At 36.2% G+C, this 13,190-nt stretch overlaps 1 protein-coding gene across 1 annotated transcript in view; it reads right to left on the bottom strand.

Annotated features, from left to right (window-relative positions):
- APOB (apolipoprotein B) overlaps positions 1 to 6,072 on the bottom strand; it is a 35,466-nt gene extending 29,394 nt beyond the window's left edge. Inside the window, exons 1-4 of the mRNA XM_066314731.1 lie at positions 5,921 to 6,072; positions 4,529 to 4,567; positions 1,742 to 1,857; positions 739 to 884 (exon numbers count right to left, since the gene is read on the bottom strand). Of these exons, the coding sequence (XP_066170828.1) occupies positions 739 to 884; positions 1,742 to 1,857; positions 4,529 to 4,567; positions 5,921 to 5,978 (359 nt within the window). The 5' untranslated portion in view covers positions 5,979 to 6,072. The remainder of the gene's footprint in view (positions 1 to 738; positions 885 to 1,741; positions 1,858 to 4,528; positions 4,568 to 5,920) is intronic.
- Between the last annotated feature and the right edge of the window lie 7,118 nt (positions 6,073 to 13,190).

Here is a 13,190-nt window from a genome sequence, read left to right as displayed (position 1 = left end):
AAGTTTTCAGAATGAGCTAATTATTAACTACTGCAATAGGCTACAAAATAATGGGAAGGATTTTCTACTAGTCAGAGTCTTCAAATAAAACCTTAATTGTTTTCTGCAAAACATATTTTAACACTGTCTCAAGTTGTTTGAGATCAATACCGTGTGAGACAACTACTGAGGCACTGAAAGAAGCATGGAGGTGCTCAACTAAAATATGCACTGACAAGCATTAGAGACTTGCTGGGTGGAGGGAGTAGAAGAAATTAGTAGCAAAAACAGAAAAGTAAGGAAAAGGTTAGCTAAACAGGCCATTAGAGATTGGGATTGGAAATCTGGACTTCAGTCTCAAATGCCTTTCTATTGCACAGTCTGTTAGCAAAGGAAAATTATCTTAAACCAGCTGAGTGCAGCCATTTGAGAACGTGCTTACAAGAAGGAACAACAATTACGCTTGCAATAATCTTTTGGGGGACTACCCAACAACTTCCTGATGTAGATGACAGAAATGAAGAAACCATTCCAGGTGAAGATGTTATATGTAAATTTCCCTTCCCTACTGGCAATTGAAAACTATGTTAACTATAAAGGGTATCAGGGAAAGTTTTGCTGTGGCACCAGCTTATAAATCTACCATGTTACCATGAATTGTGTTCCATGCCTAGAAAAACATAACCAGGGTAGACTGTTTACACTGCAGTCTGTTCCATGTTAAGGTCCCAAGTATTGATGACAATTGATATTGCTTACTTGGACATGGCAGTTGCAAAGTCCTCAGAGTTCTTGGACTTTTTCAGAATAGCCCTTCCCTCATTGTCAACACCAAATGTCTCTCTCAGGGAGCAATGCATTGTCCTGAGGATGAAGCGACATAGCTGGGGTACCTCCAGTTCAACCTGAAAACACAAATATTACATGTTCTTCTTTTTAGCATTATCACATTTCCAGGATCACCCTGCTACTGCTTTTAAAATTCCTTGGGTTTTGTAAAGTGTCAGGATCACTCTGCCACCAGCTCTTGGGAGAGACTCCAAAGTGCTCTAAATTTCTTAAGGTAACTCCACAGAGGAGATAAGAGGGCAAGTACTTGCTTGGCTAATAGCATGGATCATATTAAATGAGCAACGTAGTTTCTGAGAATTTTGAGTATTAGGACTGTGTGAAAACTTGAGTCATTACATTGATCAATGTGTTTAAATTCTATCAGAACAGTATGTGCTAAATAAAAAATATTTTCCCCTGTTACTCCATTTCAGGAACAAAACCCCCTCAAAACTGACATCATGATGAGAAAGTTTTGGGCAAGATAAGGTGATGTTGGGTAGTTAAGTGGCCCATGGGACCTTTTTCTCCTGTAGGCCTGGGGTTGTCTTGAGTCACCATCAGCAGGCTCTCACGTGATCTTCATGGCATCGAGTTATTTTAATTCAACTCCTAGAATGTTTGATGGACATTGGTAGACTGAGCCTGGATGATAAGGAAAACTGAAATACCAGGTCTTGCTCCTTTCTCATGTAAAAGTACAGCCAGACTGGGATTGAAATGCACAAGCACAGAGGTATGAAGGACTTCTTGCCATCCTCAGTGCCCTCTGCCTAGAATAGGGAGGGCTTTGTCTTTATGATTCTCAATATGTGCCCTTCAAAAGGATGATCTTGTTTGGAAAATCTTTGAAGGATGCTCCCCAGCTGCCAGCTCCCATGTTGTTAAGTGCACAGGCCCCATCTGGGAGTATTTACATCTCTTTGCCTACCTTGCAAGTGATCTTTGAACCGCTTCGAGAATCTGCTGTTCCTGTGATCCCACTTGATGTCTCTGCTTCATATGAGTAAACATATTTTCTGAGGGGTTTAAATCTGGTTGCATCCTCTGCAATTTGGAAAATGAGAGTGGTTTTATGACCTGGGTAGGATATACATATGTAATCCTTACAGTGCATGCTTAGTGTTAAACTAAAATAAATGTCAGAAAAAGGAAGCCTGAAGACCCATGCTAGCACTATTTCCTTTTACAGAATATCTTTCAGACAGAGAGATGATGCCTTCATGTCAGTTGGATACTTTCTGAAGCACAGGATAAAACTTGTGGGAGCAGCATAAGTTTTGGGGTCTACTGCTCAGATGGGATCTGACAGTGTGACCCCACCTGTCCTTCGAATCACACCCAAAAATTAAATGAGAAAAACAGGAGAAAACTTGAATTGTGAAACTGTGTTAAAAACTACCCTATGGCTTCTAAAATGAGCCAATAAAATTGTAATTTTCAAATTGATAATATAAAGATTCCTTTCAGCTCACATTTTTCCATCATAAAATACATTCTATCATGCAAATACAAGGACCAAATTACCAGTCACATGACTGAGACTGAAAGCAAAACAACATAGAAATAGACAGAACACTCTAACTACTATTCCTCAATACAATTTCACCTGAATTTATTTTTCTGATTTTTCTGCCCCATACTCTCTGAAATATGATTTAATCTAATTCACCTATTAAATCAGAACATTTTACTAGGGTAGTAAAATGTTCATGTTATTTTAAATGGACATAAGCTTTAGTTACATGAAGAACATCCAGAACAAGGGAAAAGCACTAAATTATGACTATTGCAGGATAGTCTATTTCCAGAGGTGTTTCTCTTTCTGTCAAAGCAAGCCCCAAAACCTAATAAACTTCCCCAAAATAACTAATTTCACTTGTGTTTAGCCTCTCCCAGTTGCTCGCAGACCCAATCATCTGTAATTTTAAACCCTGCAAGCAGGAATGAATGTGTTAATAGAAATATAGAGAAAAAAAATAGTCTCCATGTCAAAGACACGGATAGAAGATATTCCTTTATTGTCTGGAATGAGTAACATAAACTAAACAATATCCTCAATGACAATTCACTCCCACTAAAACTGCAGGCATTGTTTTAAACTAAAGATGATGATCAGGCACCTGAAGTGTCTGTGTTGGAGCAGTCTAGATTAATCTGAAGCAGAAATTACTGTTCCTTTGGTTTAGACTGAGCAACTCACTGGAACTGATTCTGTTGTGATCCTGAATGAAAGGCAATTTCCTAAATTGCTCCTCTCTTCTTATTTGTGACTGCCTGACCATATACAGTCCTCATCTATTTTTATAGAAAAAATCGATGATAGGTAATCCTGGTGTAAAGCCACATGCTCACCATCAAATCTGTATGACTTTGCCTGCCTATGCCTGCAGGAATGTAGTTTACTCTTCTTTCATCAAAATTTTGTCATGTCAGAAGCCAATGGCAATTGTTAGCATTGCCCTTTATGTCACACCATTTCATACACAGGGAAGACAACAAATTAGTACTTTTATTTCCTCATTGCACTATTACTTCTATAAGCTTTACATACTTTAATAATGTTTTAGCTGAGATTATTTTCATATAATTGCTAAACAGAATTATTGCAATAATAACTAACAGTAATGCATTAATCAGAATTTTAAAAACATTTGAAAACTTAATTAAATTATCCATTTAACCCTAAAATTAGCTGCTATTAAAAGATAAATCACTAACCTTGTTACTTTTGGCTATCCTGGTCTATAACTGTACTCAGAAAAATTTGCAACACTAGTATCTACATTGCTAAAGTGAAAATTATTGTTTCATATCATGCTTTTAAACAGAAATCAATGAGAAAGGAATAGAGAAATTATAAGCTTAGAAATACAAATAAGTAATTGCATCAAAAAATAAACAAGAAATTGGCAATGAAGCCTTTGAGGTGGTTCAGGCATCTGAAGTAAACCGAATTGCCTGGAGATGGTGCTAAAGCACCCAACAAAGGGAAAACAAAACCCTGAAGGCTAAGAACAAAGCAATTCATTCAGTACTTTGACCCTGTGGTGGAACATTATGTATCTAACCGAGCAGTCAGGGCCAGTCAGAGTTCATTACAAAGATAGTGCATAAAGTCAGCATTTCCTGACTCTTGCCTTGTTTAAAGAAATTGCTGTCCTTGCTGACAGAGTTGATGATTTATTCTACAGGTATTTAGTTAGATATCTAAGTGCAATTCTGTGGGCTTAGCAGCAGCTGTGAAGAGTAAATAGAATGTGAGATTCAGTCCACACTGAAGTGTAGTGCACATCACCTCACTGTTAAAGCTTCACATTTGGTAACCAAGGATTTCTAGATTAAGGAATTTGCATCTGACAATTAAGAAAAAAAAAAAAAAAAAAAAAAAAAAAAAAAAAAAAAAAAAAAAAAAAAAAGCCCAACCAAACAACCCCAAAACCCTAATGGAAGAAAGTAGTTTCTTAATGGGAAGTTAAGTAAGTTCAGAAACTTAACCTCAGCTTGCCCAATCTTAGGAACATTTTAAAATTATTTGAATCAAGCCTAAAGGATAATTGACTACTCAAATAAATGGCAAGAAAGACTTAAGAATATTACTATCACTTTCATTTAAATTATTTCAGAAGAAAATATTAGGAAAACTCAGGCTTTGAAAGATGTATTCAGGTAAAATAGTGATATAATATAACAAAAGAAAATGCAAGAAATCACTTACTTGAACACCCTGGATTTCCAGTTTCAGGAAATTCTTCTTCTGTAAAAAACCCAAACAAACATTAAAAGTTGGAAAATCTGTTTACAAAAAAGTGTGTAAAACAAGAGAGATGAAACGCACCATATAACACATTTTGCTTTTAAATTTTAGTCTATTTGACCACATAAAAAAACTGCAAAATGGATGAATGGCTATACTCTGGGTTTTGTATGTCTAAGAAAGGACAACTTTGAAGGTTAATACCAAAATTCTGTGCCAATAAATCCTTTCTGAATATTGAGAGTTCATCCCTTGGAGGAAAAGAACACTGGTTGGAAGCCTATTCAAGTTAAGAAGAGTAATTTGCTACAATCAGTCTTAGATATGATCCATATGACTCCATTTAAACAAAATTAAATAAAATTAAATTAAGCATAATCTACTAAATTTTTTGCATTTATTGGATGCTATGACATTCTTTGGGATATGACAGGAAGGCCAGCACTTTTCACAATGTTCTCTGCACTCTCCAAGTTTTCATTCTGGAAATTCTAACTAGACCCCTCTATAGAAATAGACTGTAACATCAGTCACAGTAACAACAATAGCATCAGGAATACTATTGCTATTGAAATAAAATTAATAATATTATTAATAACAATAAGAAACAAAGTTTATTGTATAGAAATACATTTGTCAGTCAGGAAGAGAATATTAGTTCAACAATGATGTAAATATCATGAATTTGATCTTCATATAAAACCAGGCATGCATAATTACCTCTAGAATCATTTTTCTCCTTAAGCTCCCCAAAGCCTTAGGTAACACTACAGAGCTGTATTTGAAAAAGCCACTTCTTGGGAAGCAAGGATAGCTCACAATCCATAGCATCATATTGATCTCAGTTGTCTTTTCTGATCTTAGGAATAAAACCTTTTACTTGTCTACTTCTTTTACTGATGACTGTGTCCCTTCAATACAAAATTGCATTTAAATTGCCTGTCAAATACAATTTGCTTTACTGCTCTCTCTCTTCACATTTGCTACAAAATAGGTTAGCAGCAGCAGGGCCAAGTCTGCATGGTATCTCCAAGCTACAGTGAGGATTGTCTTTTCAAACCATGAGGATTTAAAAAGACAGTGCTACAGAAAAACAGTGAATGTCTTACAAGTTGCAAAATACATTAAATCTGTTCAAAAGCCATCAGGCAACATTCATGACTTTTCTACCTTGGGATCGTCTTATGACTGCCCATTCTTCTGAAGGGAAGAAATTAATTATGTCTCTGCCACACTGAATCTTTCTAATTCTATAAGCCATGATTATTTTGATTTTTTTTTCCAATATTGTTGTTTTAATGGGCTCACAAATAACATGGTAAAAAGAGCACTGACATAAAAGAGAGCACTTACGTGTGAGAACACCACTGCTGAGCAGCAGGGAAAGCAGCAAGAGCTGCACAGGGCCCATGGTGAGCCCCGGTCCCTCTTGCTGCTCGTTCTTTTCCTCTTTTTTCTTCCCTCGTCAAGTCTTCCCTGCTGCCTCAGAGGGAGAGTGAGCCTTCTGACTTGGACCTCCATTTATATAGTCTGTAGCAAGCAGCTGAGTCAGTTGAGAAAGCTCAGAGCAAATTGCCAAAGGTCCAAAGGTGAGAGTCCCAGATCCTCACTGTGCTTCACACCATGCCCTGCTTTGCTTACTGATAGTTACAGAAACATTTAGGTTGGAAAAAACCTCTAAGATCATCAAGCTAACCTCCAGTAAACTGGGGATGCTCCAGTTAGTCAGGACTGTTCATAAATGATTGACAAATGCTCAGTGAGTATTCCTGCTAGCTTCCCATCCTTCCTCCTCTGAGAACCGAAAACTATCATTTTGTGAACTCTATGATTTCATGATGAATCTAAACATTCCTAAAATACAGGGCTATACAAGTGACTCTTCTTCCTTGCCTGCCCCTTCTGAAGAGTTTGGAGCCCTCCACTACGGTGGTGCAGTAACTCAAGTCATACTACCATGCTCCCATGTTGGCCATTCTATATCACAGAATCCCTGTGGCATGACAGCTTCCAGCTCCTCCTGTTTGACACCCATGGCGTGTACATTGGTGTAGACAAATTTGAGTTGTGCTTCTGGTCCTGCCATCTTTTGAGGGGAGAAGCTCTAATTTCTATGTGATTATTATCAGGTACATCCACTGTTTGTAACACATCAACAGCTCTTGTGTCTTTGCTGCCACAGAAGCGGGTGCCCATGCCCTTCCTCCACTGGAAGGCAGATCAAAGCACCGTGGTAGGACATGGAACCTCAAACACTGGCATGCTGCCCCCAGCTTATCTGAAGGCAGAAGACTGAACTGGAGATAAGTCACTCATCCAGTTCATTGGTCTTTTCCTTAAGCAGTGTTTTAAGGGCAAAATCCCTCAGCTAGAAACTCTACCAATGTATTCAGAAGAATGTACCACATAATCAGCAAGAGTGATTATAATGCATCAATTAGAGACAGAAGAAATTTTCACTGCATTGTGCTTTAGTATAGATATTGAGAGGTTCAAGAATATGAATACTTGAGAAAATGAGAATATTGTACAACTACTGGCAGGAGATTGAATATTTTTTTCCTTGGAACAAAATTTGTCTTCTGCCTTTTAAAAAATATTTTATTTTGACTTACAATATTCAGGTAAAATGGGTTGTGCCTATATTGAAAATAAGCTGTGTATAATTCTTTAGTTTCCTTATTTTTATTTCAATTTTCACTTGCAAATAACAGCAAAAATACAAAAACAAGATGATAAATTTATCTGAACAAAGAAAATAAACCTATGAAGAAGATAAACTTGATTAAATGCAAACAAATCCGCCTTTTTAGGGTTATGTGTATTGGCAAAAAAAGACAGGGTTTATGTAATGAGAAATTCTAGTAGTTGAATACTTTCTCTATTCATATTTAGCAAAGTTAACTGCAGTAAAAAAACTGACTATGGAAATATTTAAGAACATTTTGTTCAGTAAATTTAATTTTCATATATCTGATCAAATGGAAATGTTTTGACATTTCACATATTTAAATATTTTTCCTTAGCTTGTTGAATCAAAAATCAAATTTTGGCTTAGCTAAGCAGTAATTTCTATAACCCTGCAATGTTAGTATTTTACCATACCTCATCTTTAGTTATCTTTAAAGTCTCATATTTCTTCATACCCTTTCTCTCTTGGACTTAATTGCTGGATTATATTTCCCTGAGTGCACTGAGATCATACAACTCCTAACATCAGCTCAGCCAAATGGTAACCAGTCATGTATGATGGCCTGTATTTTCCAATAAGGGAGGCATCTTAATTGTAATCAGGAATTTGTCTGATGACATTATCAAAAGTATGACATTTCATAGACATTCCTTGAAAAAATTCCTTTCATGGATTCATCAGTGTTGAAGAAGTGCTTGTTGAAGAAGGAAGAAAGTGCTTCTTTGATTTTACCTTTCTGGTTTCTGTCCTTGGCTTCTACCAATCACAGATACAATAAACCAATAACAGATTTTTATTTTTTACTTCCAAAAAGCAACATGTTTTTATTTACTTTTGTGTTCACAGCTACCCCAATATACTGTGTACTGTGATATGTAAAAATGACTTTTTCTTATAGTATGATTGTACCAAAGAGAGTGCACAAAGATAGCATTTTGTTCAAAGCACTTGATTCATGCAAATGTAAAGGCTTTGAATATTTCCTAAAATCTATTTACTTGTCCACTGTAGGACTGCAGATAAATATAGAGCTCTGGAGTGCCCAGAATTCAATTAGCTATTTCCTTATTTTGCCTGTTTCGTCACTGCCTTCACGTGGTTATTTGGACTGAAGTTGCAGCTGAATGTATTAATATCATCTTGCATGGTTATAAAACAGTTTCTAAAGTTATGACTCAGCCCATAAGCATGCAGGTAATAAATGCACCAACCTGCTGTGACAGCTTTATACTGCTGTATTACCTAGTGTCCTGGTTTTGGCTGGCATAGAGTTAATTTTCTTCTTCAGTAGCTGGTGCAGTGCCACAGTATGGATTTAACATGAGAATAATGTCGACAGCTCACTGAAGTTTCGCTGGTTGCTAAGTAGTCTTTGCCCAAAGTCAAGGTCTTTTCAGTTTCCCATGCTCTGCCAGTGAGGAGGTGCACAAGAACCTGTGAGGGAGCAAGGCCAGGACAGCTGTCCTAAACTGGCCAAAGGGATATTCCATACCAAGAAACGTCATGCTTGGTTCATAAACTGGGAGAAGGCGGCTGGGAGCTGCCAATCACTGCTCAGGGATGTGCTGGGCATTGGTCAGAGTGTGGGGAGAAATTGTACTGGGCATCACTTGTTTCCTTTGGGTTTCATTTCTCTCCTATTCATTACAATTCTTCTGGGTCACAAAGCCCACTGCTTTGTGCATTCATCAGATATACTGTGTATGGACTGAATCAATGGTCTTAGGAAATGTAGAAAGTAGGACAACACTCCTGACATGCTGAATTAATTTTATACAGAGAGATTTGTGCGTGTATATTTTGGATGTGCAAAATCTCTGACATGCTGTGGAAGCCTCAGCAATGGTGAAATTGTTAAATGCATAGAATTGAACCCCATTTGACACTCAAACTTTAACTGAGCCTATTAAGCTGATTTGGGTTTATATTTTGTTTCTAAATCACATTGTGCATTTACACTGTTTTTTGAAAACTCTTAGCTGTAGTTCTCCTGACATTCAAACTCTAGATTTGTTTCTTAAAAGAACAGTTTATTTTATGAAACTCTGTTTTCAGACTTCACCTTTTTCTGCAACTGCACAGAGAAACCAGCATCAAATCACTCATCTGAATTCACTCCTTCCTACACTTGTGCCTTCTTGCCTCTTTTGGCAAAGGCAACAGTAGTTTTCTTAATAATTATATAATTAGAGAAATTCCATTAACTTTAATTATGTATTCTACAGTGTATATATATATATTAAAATTTTGTATACATTATGTATGTGCATATATATATAGCATGATATATTATAGAGCGATACTGAGTTTCTTTGTCTCTCTGGAGACTGGTTAGATGTTTTGACAGTACTTTTAGGAGAGGTTTTCACATAGTCTTAGGATAAGACTTCTTTAATTAACTCATTGAAATCCTTTATTAAGTTTCCCATCTAATTTTCTTTCACTCAATGACTTTTGCAAGACAGTTGTTTATAGAAGCAGCTAGGATTAGTACTGTTACTTATATTCCTTATATTCCTTTTTACTTATATTCCAAAGAATTATTTTATCTTTTCTTCTGTTCCTTTCTCATCTTTTTTTCTCCTTCCTTCTTTTCTGTCCATTTTTTTCCTTCTTTCTTCCCTTCTTTTCTAAGAAATGTACCCATTATGTGGATTCACATTTATTTTTACCTCATCCAGGTAAAAGTCCATAACTTCTATTATTTGGGAAAGATTGGTCTTAGCCTTCTACTGTGTTTCCCAGTTCACAGTGTCATCTGTTTAGGTCTTAGCATGTCCCTCATCAGAGAAAAATGGTTGTATTTTCTGGTGAAACACCTATGGTGCTAACTATAACCCAGTGGCAATTGGGGGAAACTGTGTCTCCCAAAGGAGGTGTTGGAGGTGCATAAACATACCCTCTGTTTGTCTAGGAAACACTGCCAGAAGCCTGCTGAGGCATCAAGAGTAGAAAAATATTTGGCGTAAGCCATCTCCTCCAGAATTTCTCTCCTTGTAGGTAGTGGAAAATGTTTCCTTTTTACATATTTATTTAGTTCTTTTGAGTATATTTTTGGGCAAAGGGTCTGACTTCTTTTAGCATGAACAAGAAAATGTACTGAATCCTTTGAACCTTTTATTCATACTCTCCTTTAAAAGTATTAAACCTCCTCAGCTCCTTCATTTTGTTTTGTCATTAGGCAAAGAAATCTACTTTTCAAAATGGTGGTAAGTTGAATCTCTAAATTCAATTTTGAATTTTGCCAAGATGTTCCCACAAAGATGTTGCAAACCTCTGATTTATTCTTTCTCATCAACAAGGTGACATCATGAAGTGCTTGATGTATTTCTAAACCAGTATTTTTTTCCCTGTTTCTTTCTTATTTGTCCATACTTTCCATTCAAATGCTTGCTTTTTATCTCACCACTGGAAGACTGATCATGTCTTGTCTCTTTTAGTATTAATAATACTCTTTCTGGTACAGATGTTCAGTAGATGTAGATGTTCAGTGCATCTGCAAAAAAGGTAAGACTAAGAAATAACCCATTTACTATCAGAATGACAATCTGGGGATTTCCTGTAGTAAAAAAATTACATGCTGCTGTTCTAGTAACTTCCATTGGACCAGTGGCATTTTATCATCCTTTCTGCCAGGTTGTAACGTTTCAGTATTGCCTGCCCTGCCAAAATATTGTATTCATGACATAAGTGTTTCAGTGAGCCATGGTTTTTGAGAACCCCAACCTGAAACTGTGCACTTCTTTGCTTCATCTCTCCCATGGTTCCAATCTCCATCATTTTCATACTGCTGGAGCTCATGCTGTCTCCACAGGCTTTCATGTACACAGGATGGTATCCCTGCCTGCAAAATTCCAACTGCTTTCCCAAAATTAATTCACACTACCACTGTGCTTTCTATGATGCTTTTCCTCATCTCTGCATCTGGTCACTTCTCAGAGCCTCAATTTTTTTTCCAGACTTACAAGTTGAATTCATCAAAACAGAAGCAGTTTAATTCTTTAGGTTTTGGGGATTTTTTAAATGATTATTGTTATTTCTTTTCAAGTATTTATCTATCACATGTCAATTTTCTATAGAATACCATGTTCCTCAAAGAATCACACTATAGTAAAATGCTGAGCCTTCTGCACTTCAATTAAATGGAAGCTCTGAATATAAGAATTATCATTCATGGTAACAGTGCCTTGCTGTTTTTCTTTTTGCTGGCTTCTGCTGCTCACAAATACACTGAGGAGTAATGTTTAAATATTTCCAGTTGTTTTGGGAGCTCATTTTTTCCATCACTCTGAGCTGTTCATTTTTCTTTCTGCTTTTGAGAGCTGTTCAATACTCATTCAAAGTCAAAGAGTCTGACAGGTTATTTTCATTCTCTCTGAGCCGATCCATCAGTTTGATCCACCAGTTTCAACTGATTGATATTCTGCAACATAGGTTTCTACACAATATTATATGAAATTTTACTAGATTATTCCTGAGTCTTTTTAAGGCACTGCTCTCCTTGGAGAGGGGAAAAAATAATCTTCAAATTAGTAATAGGTAATAACACCACAAAGAGACTAACTTGCCTTACAGAGCATAGGAAGCCCTCACTATCAGCTTTTTCCTAATGTTAGATAATTAAATCTGCAGAAGATGCCCCCTGTGACACACCAGGTGCTCGAAGGCCACAAGGAAGTCTCTGTGGACTGAACTCACACATGACAGCTAAGGCAAAAAGTTTACCCAGTGTGTCATCTGAGGAGGAGAAAGAGGTATCTATAGATAATTTTTCCCTTTACTAAGGTGCAGAAGCTATACAAGGAAGAAAAAAAATGAGTAATTTCTTTTGCATGACGTTACCAGAAGCAAAACGAAACACATGAAGTCACAGGAGTGACGACAGTAGATATGGCTCTCAGGTGGGGACTGAACTTTAATCTCTATATTGACCAGGTTATAATTCTCATTCCTGGATGATGAACTACACCTGTTGGGCTTGAGGGTCTGAAAAATTAGAAAGAAGGGGGACATGTTCTGCATCTTAGTGGTATTGACATCAAAGGTTTTTCACTTTCTGGTCACCTTTGAAAATGTAACCTTAATAAAGAGTGGGTTCAGTTCCCTTCCCTGGGTTAAAAGGTTTTCAAAATTAGAAACATGATTGTAGTGGTTGTGATTTTAAATTCTAGGACAGGCCAAGAGTCCCAAAGATTTGAAAAAAACCCTGCCCTTTATCTCTAAACATAGGTTGTATCATTGAAATATCTTCAACTTACCCAGACACCTGAGTATTTTGCTGATTAAACAGCACAAATCTACTGATGATATCAAAAATTCTTCATTTTCAGAAGGCATCTGAGAAGAAAGGACTTTTTACCCTCTGTCCAAGTTCCTTTCCAAACTCAGTATATCAGCCTAGATTAACATACAACTAGCAGGAATAAAAACAATATTTTAAATATCTTTGAATACATTTCAATACTAAGATAATATAAATATTGCATGAAATAATTGTATTCTTACTTGTCTGGGAAAATATATGGGACAATATTGTGGTGCATAAAAATACTACACACTTCCCTATCACAGGAACAAGTCATCTAAAATATGCTTTCAAACCTAAAATTTTGCAATGTATTTTGATGTATATTTGTAATTAAAGTATTTGCTTTACTTCATGATTTATTTATTTATTTTATTTTATTTTATTTTATTTTACTTCTTTGATTCTGTGTTTCTATGATTCTAATATTACCAGCTTGGATTTAAAAAAAATCAATTTTCTAACTAGAATGAGACTTTTTTGTTGTTACTGTGTTGCAAAAGAAGGAAATATGTCTCCTAAAAGCTGTATTAGTAAGAGCTACATGTTTGCAAATGAAGTTCAGTTTTGATGAATTATAACCTTGATGGAATATAAATCAGCATGAGAGAGGTGTATATATTCAG

This window comes from Sylvia atricapilla, chromosome 3, assembly GCF_009819655.1.
Source record: "Sylvia atricapilla isolate bSylAtr1 chromosome 3, bSylAtr1.pri, whole genome shotgun sequence".
Lineage (NCBI taxonomy): Eukaryota > Metazoa > Chordata > Aves > Passeriformes > Sylviidae > Sylvia > Sylvia atricapilla.
The sequence above is the reverse complement of the archived record's forward strand: the minus strand, read 5'-3'. Positions and strand labels throughout refer to the sequence as shown.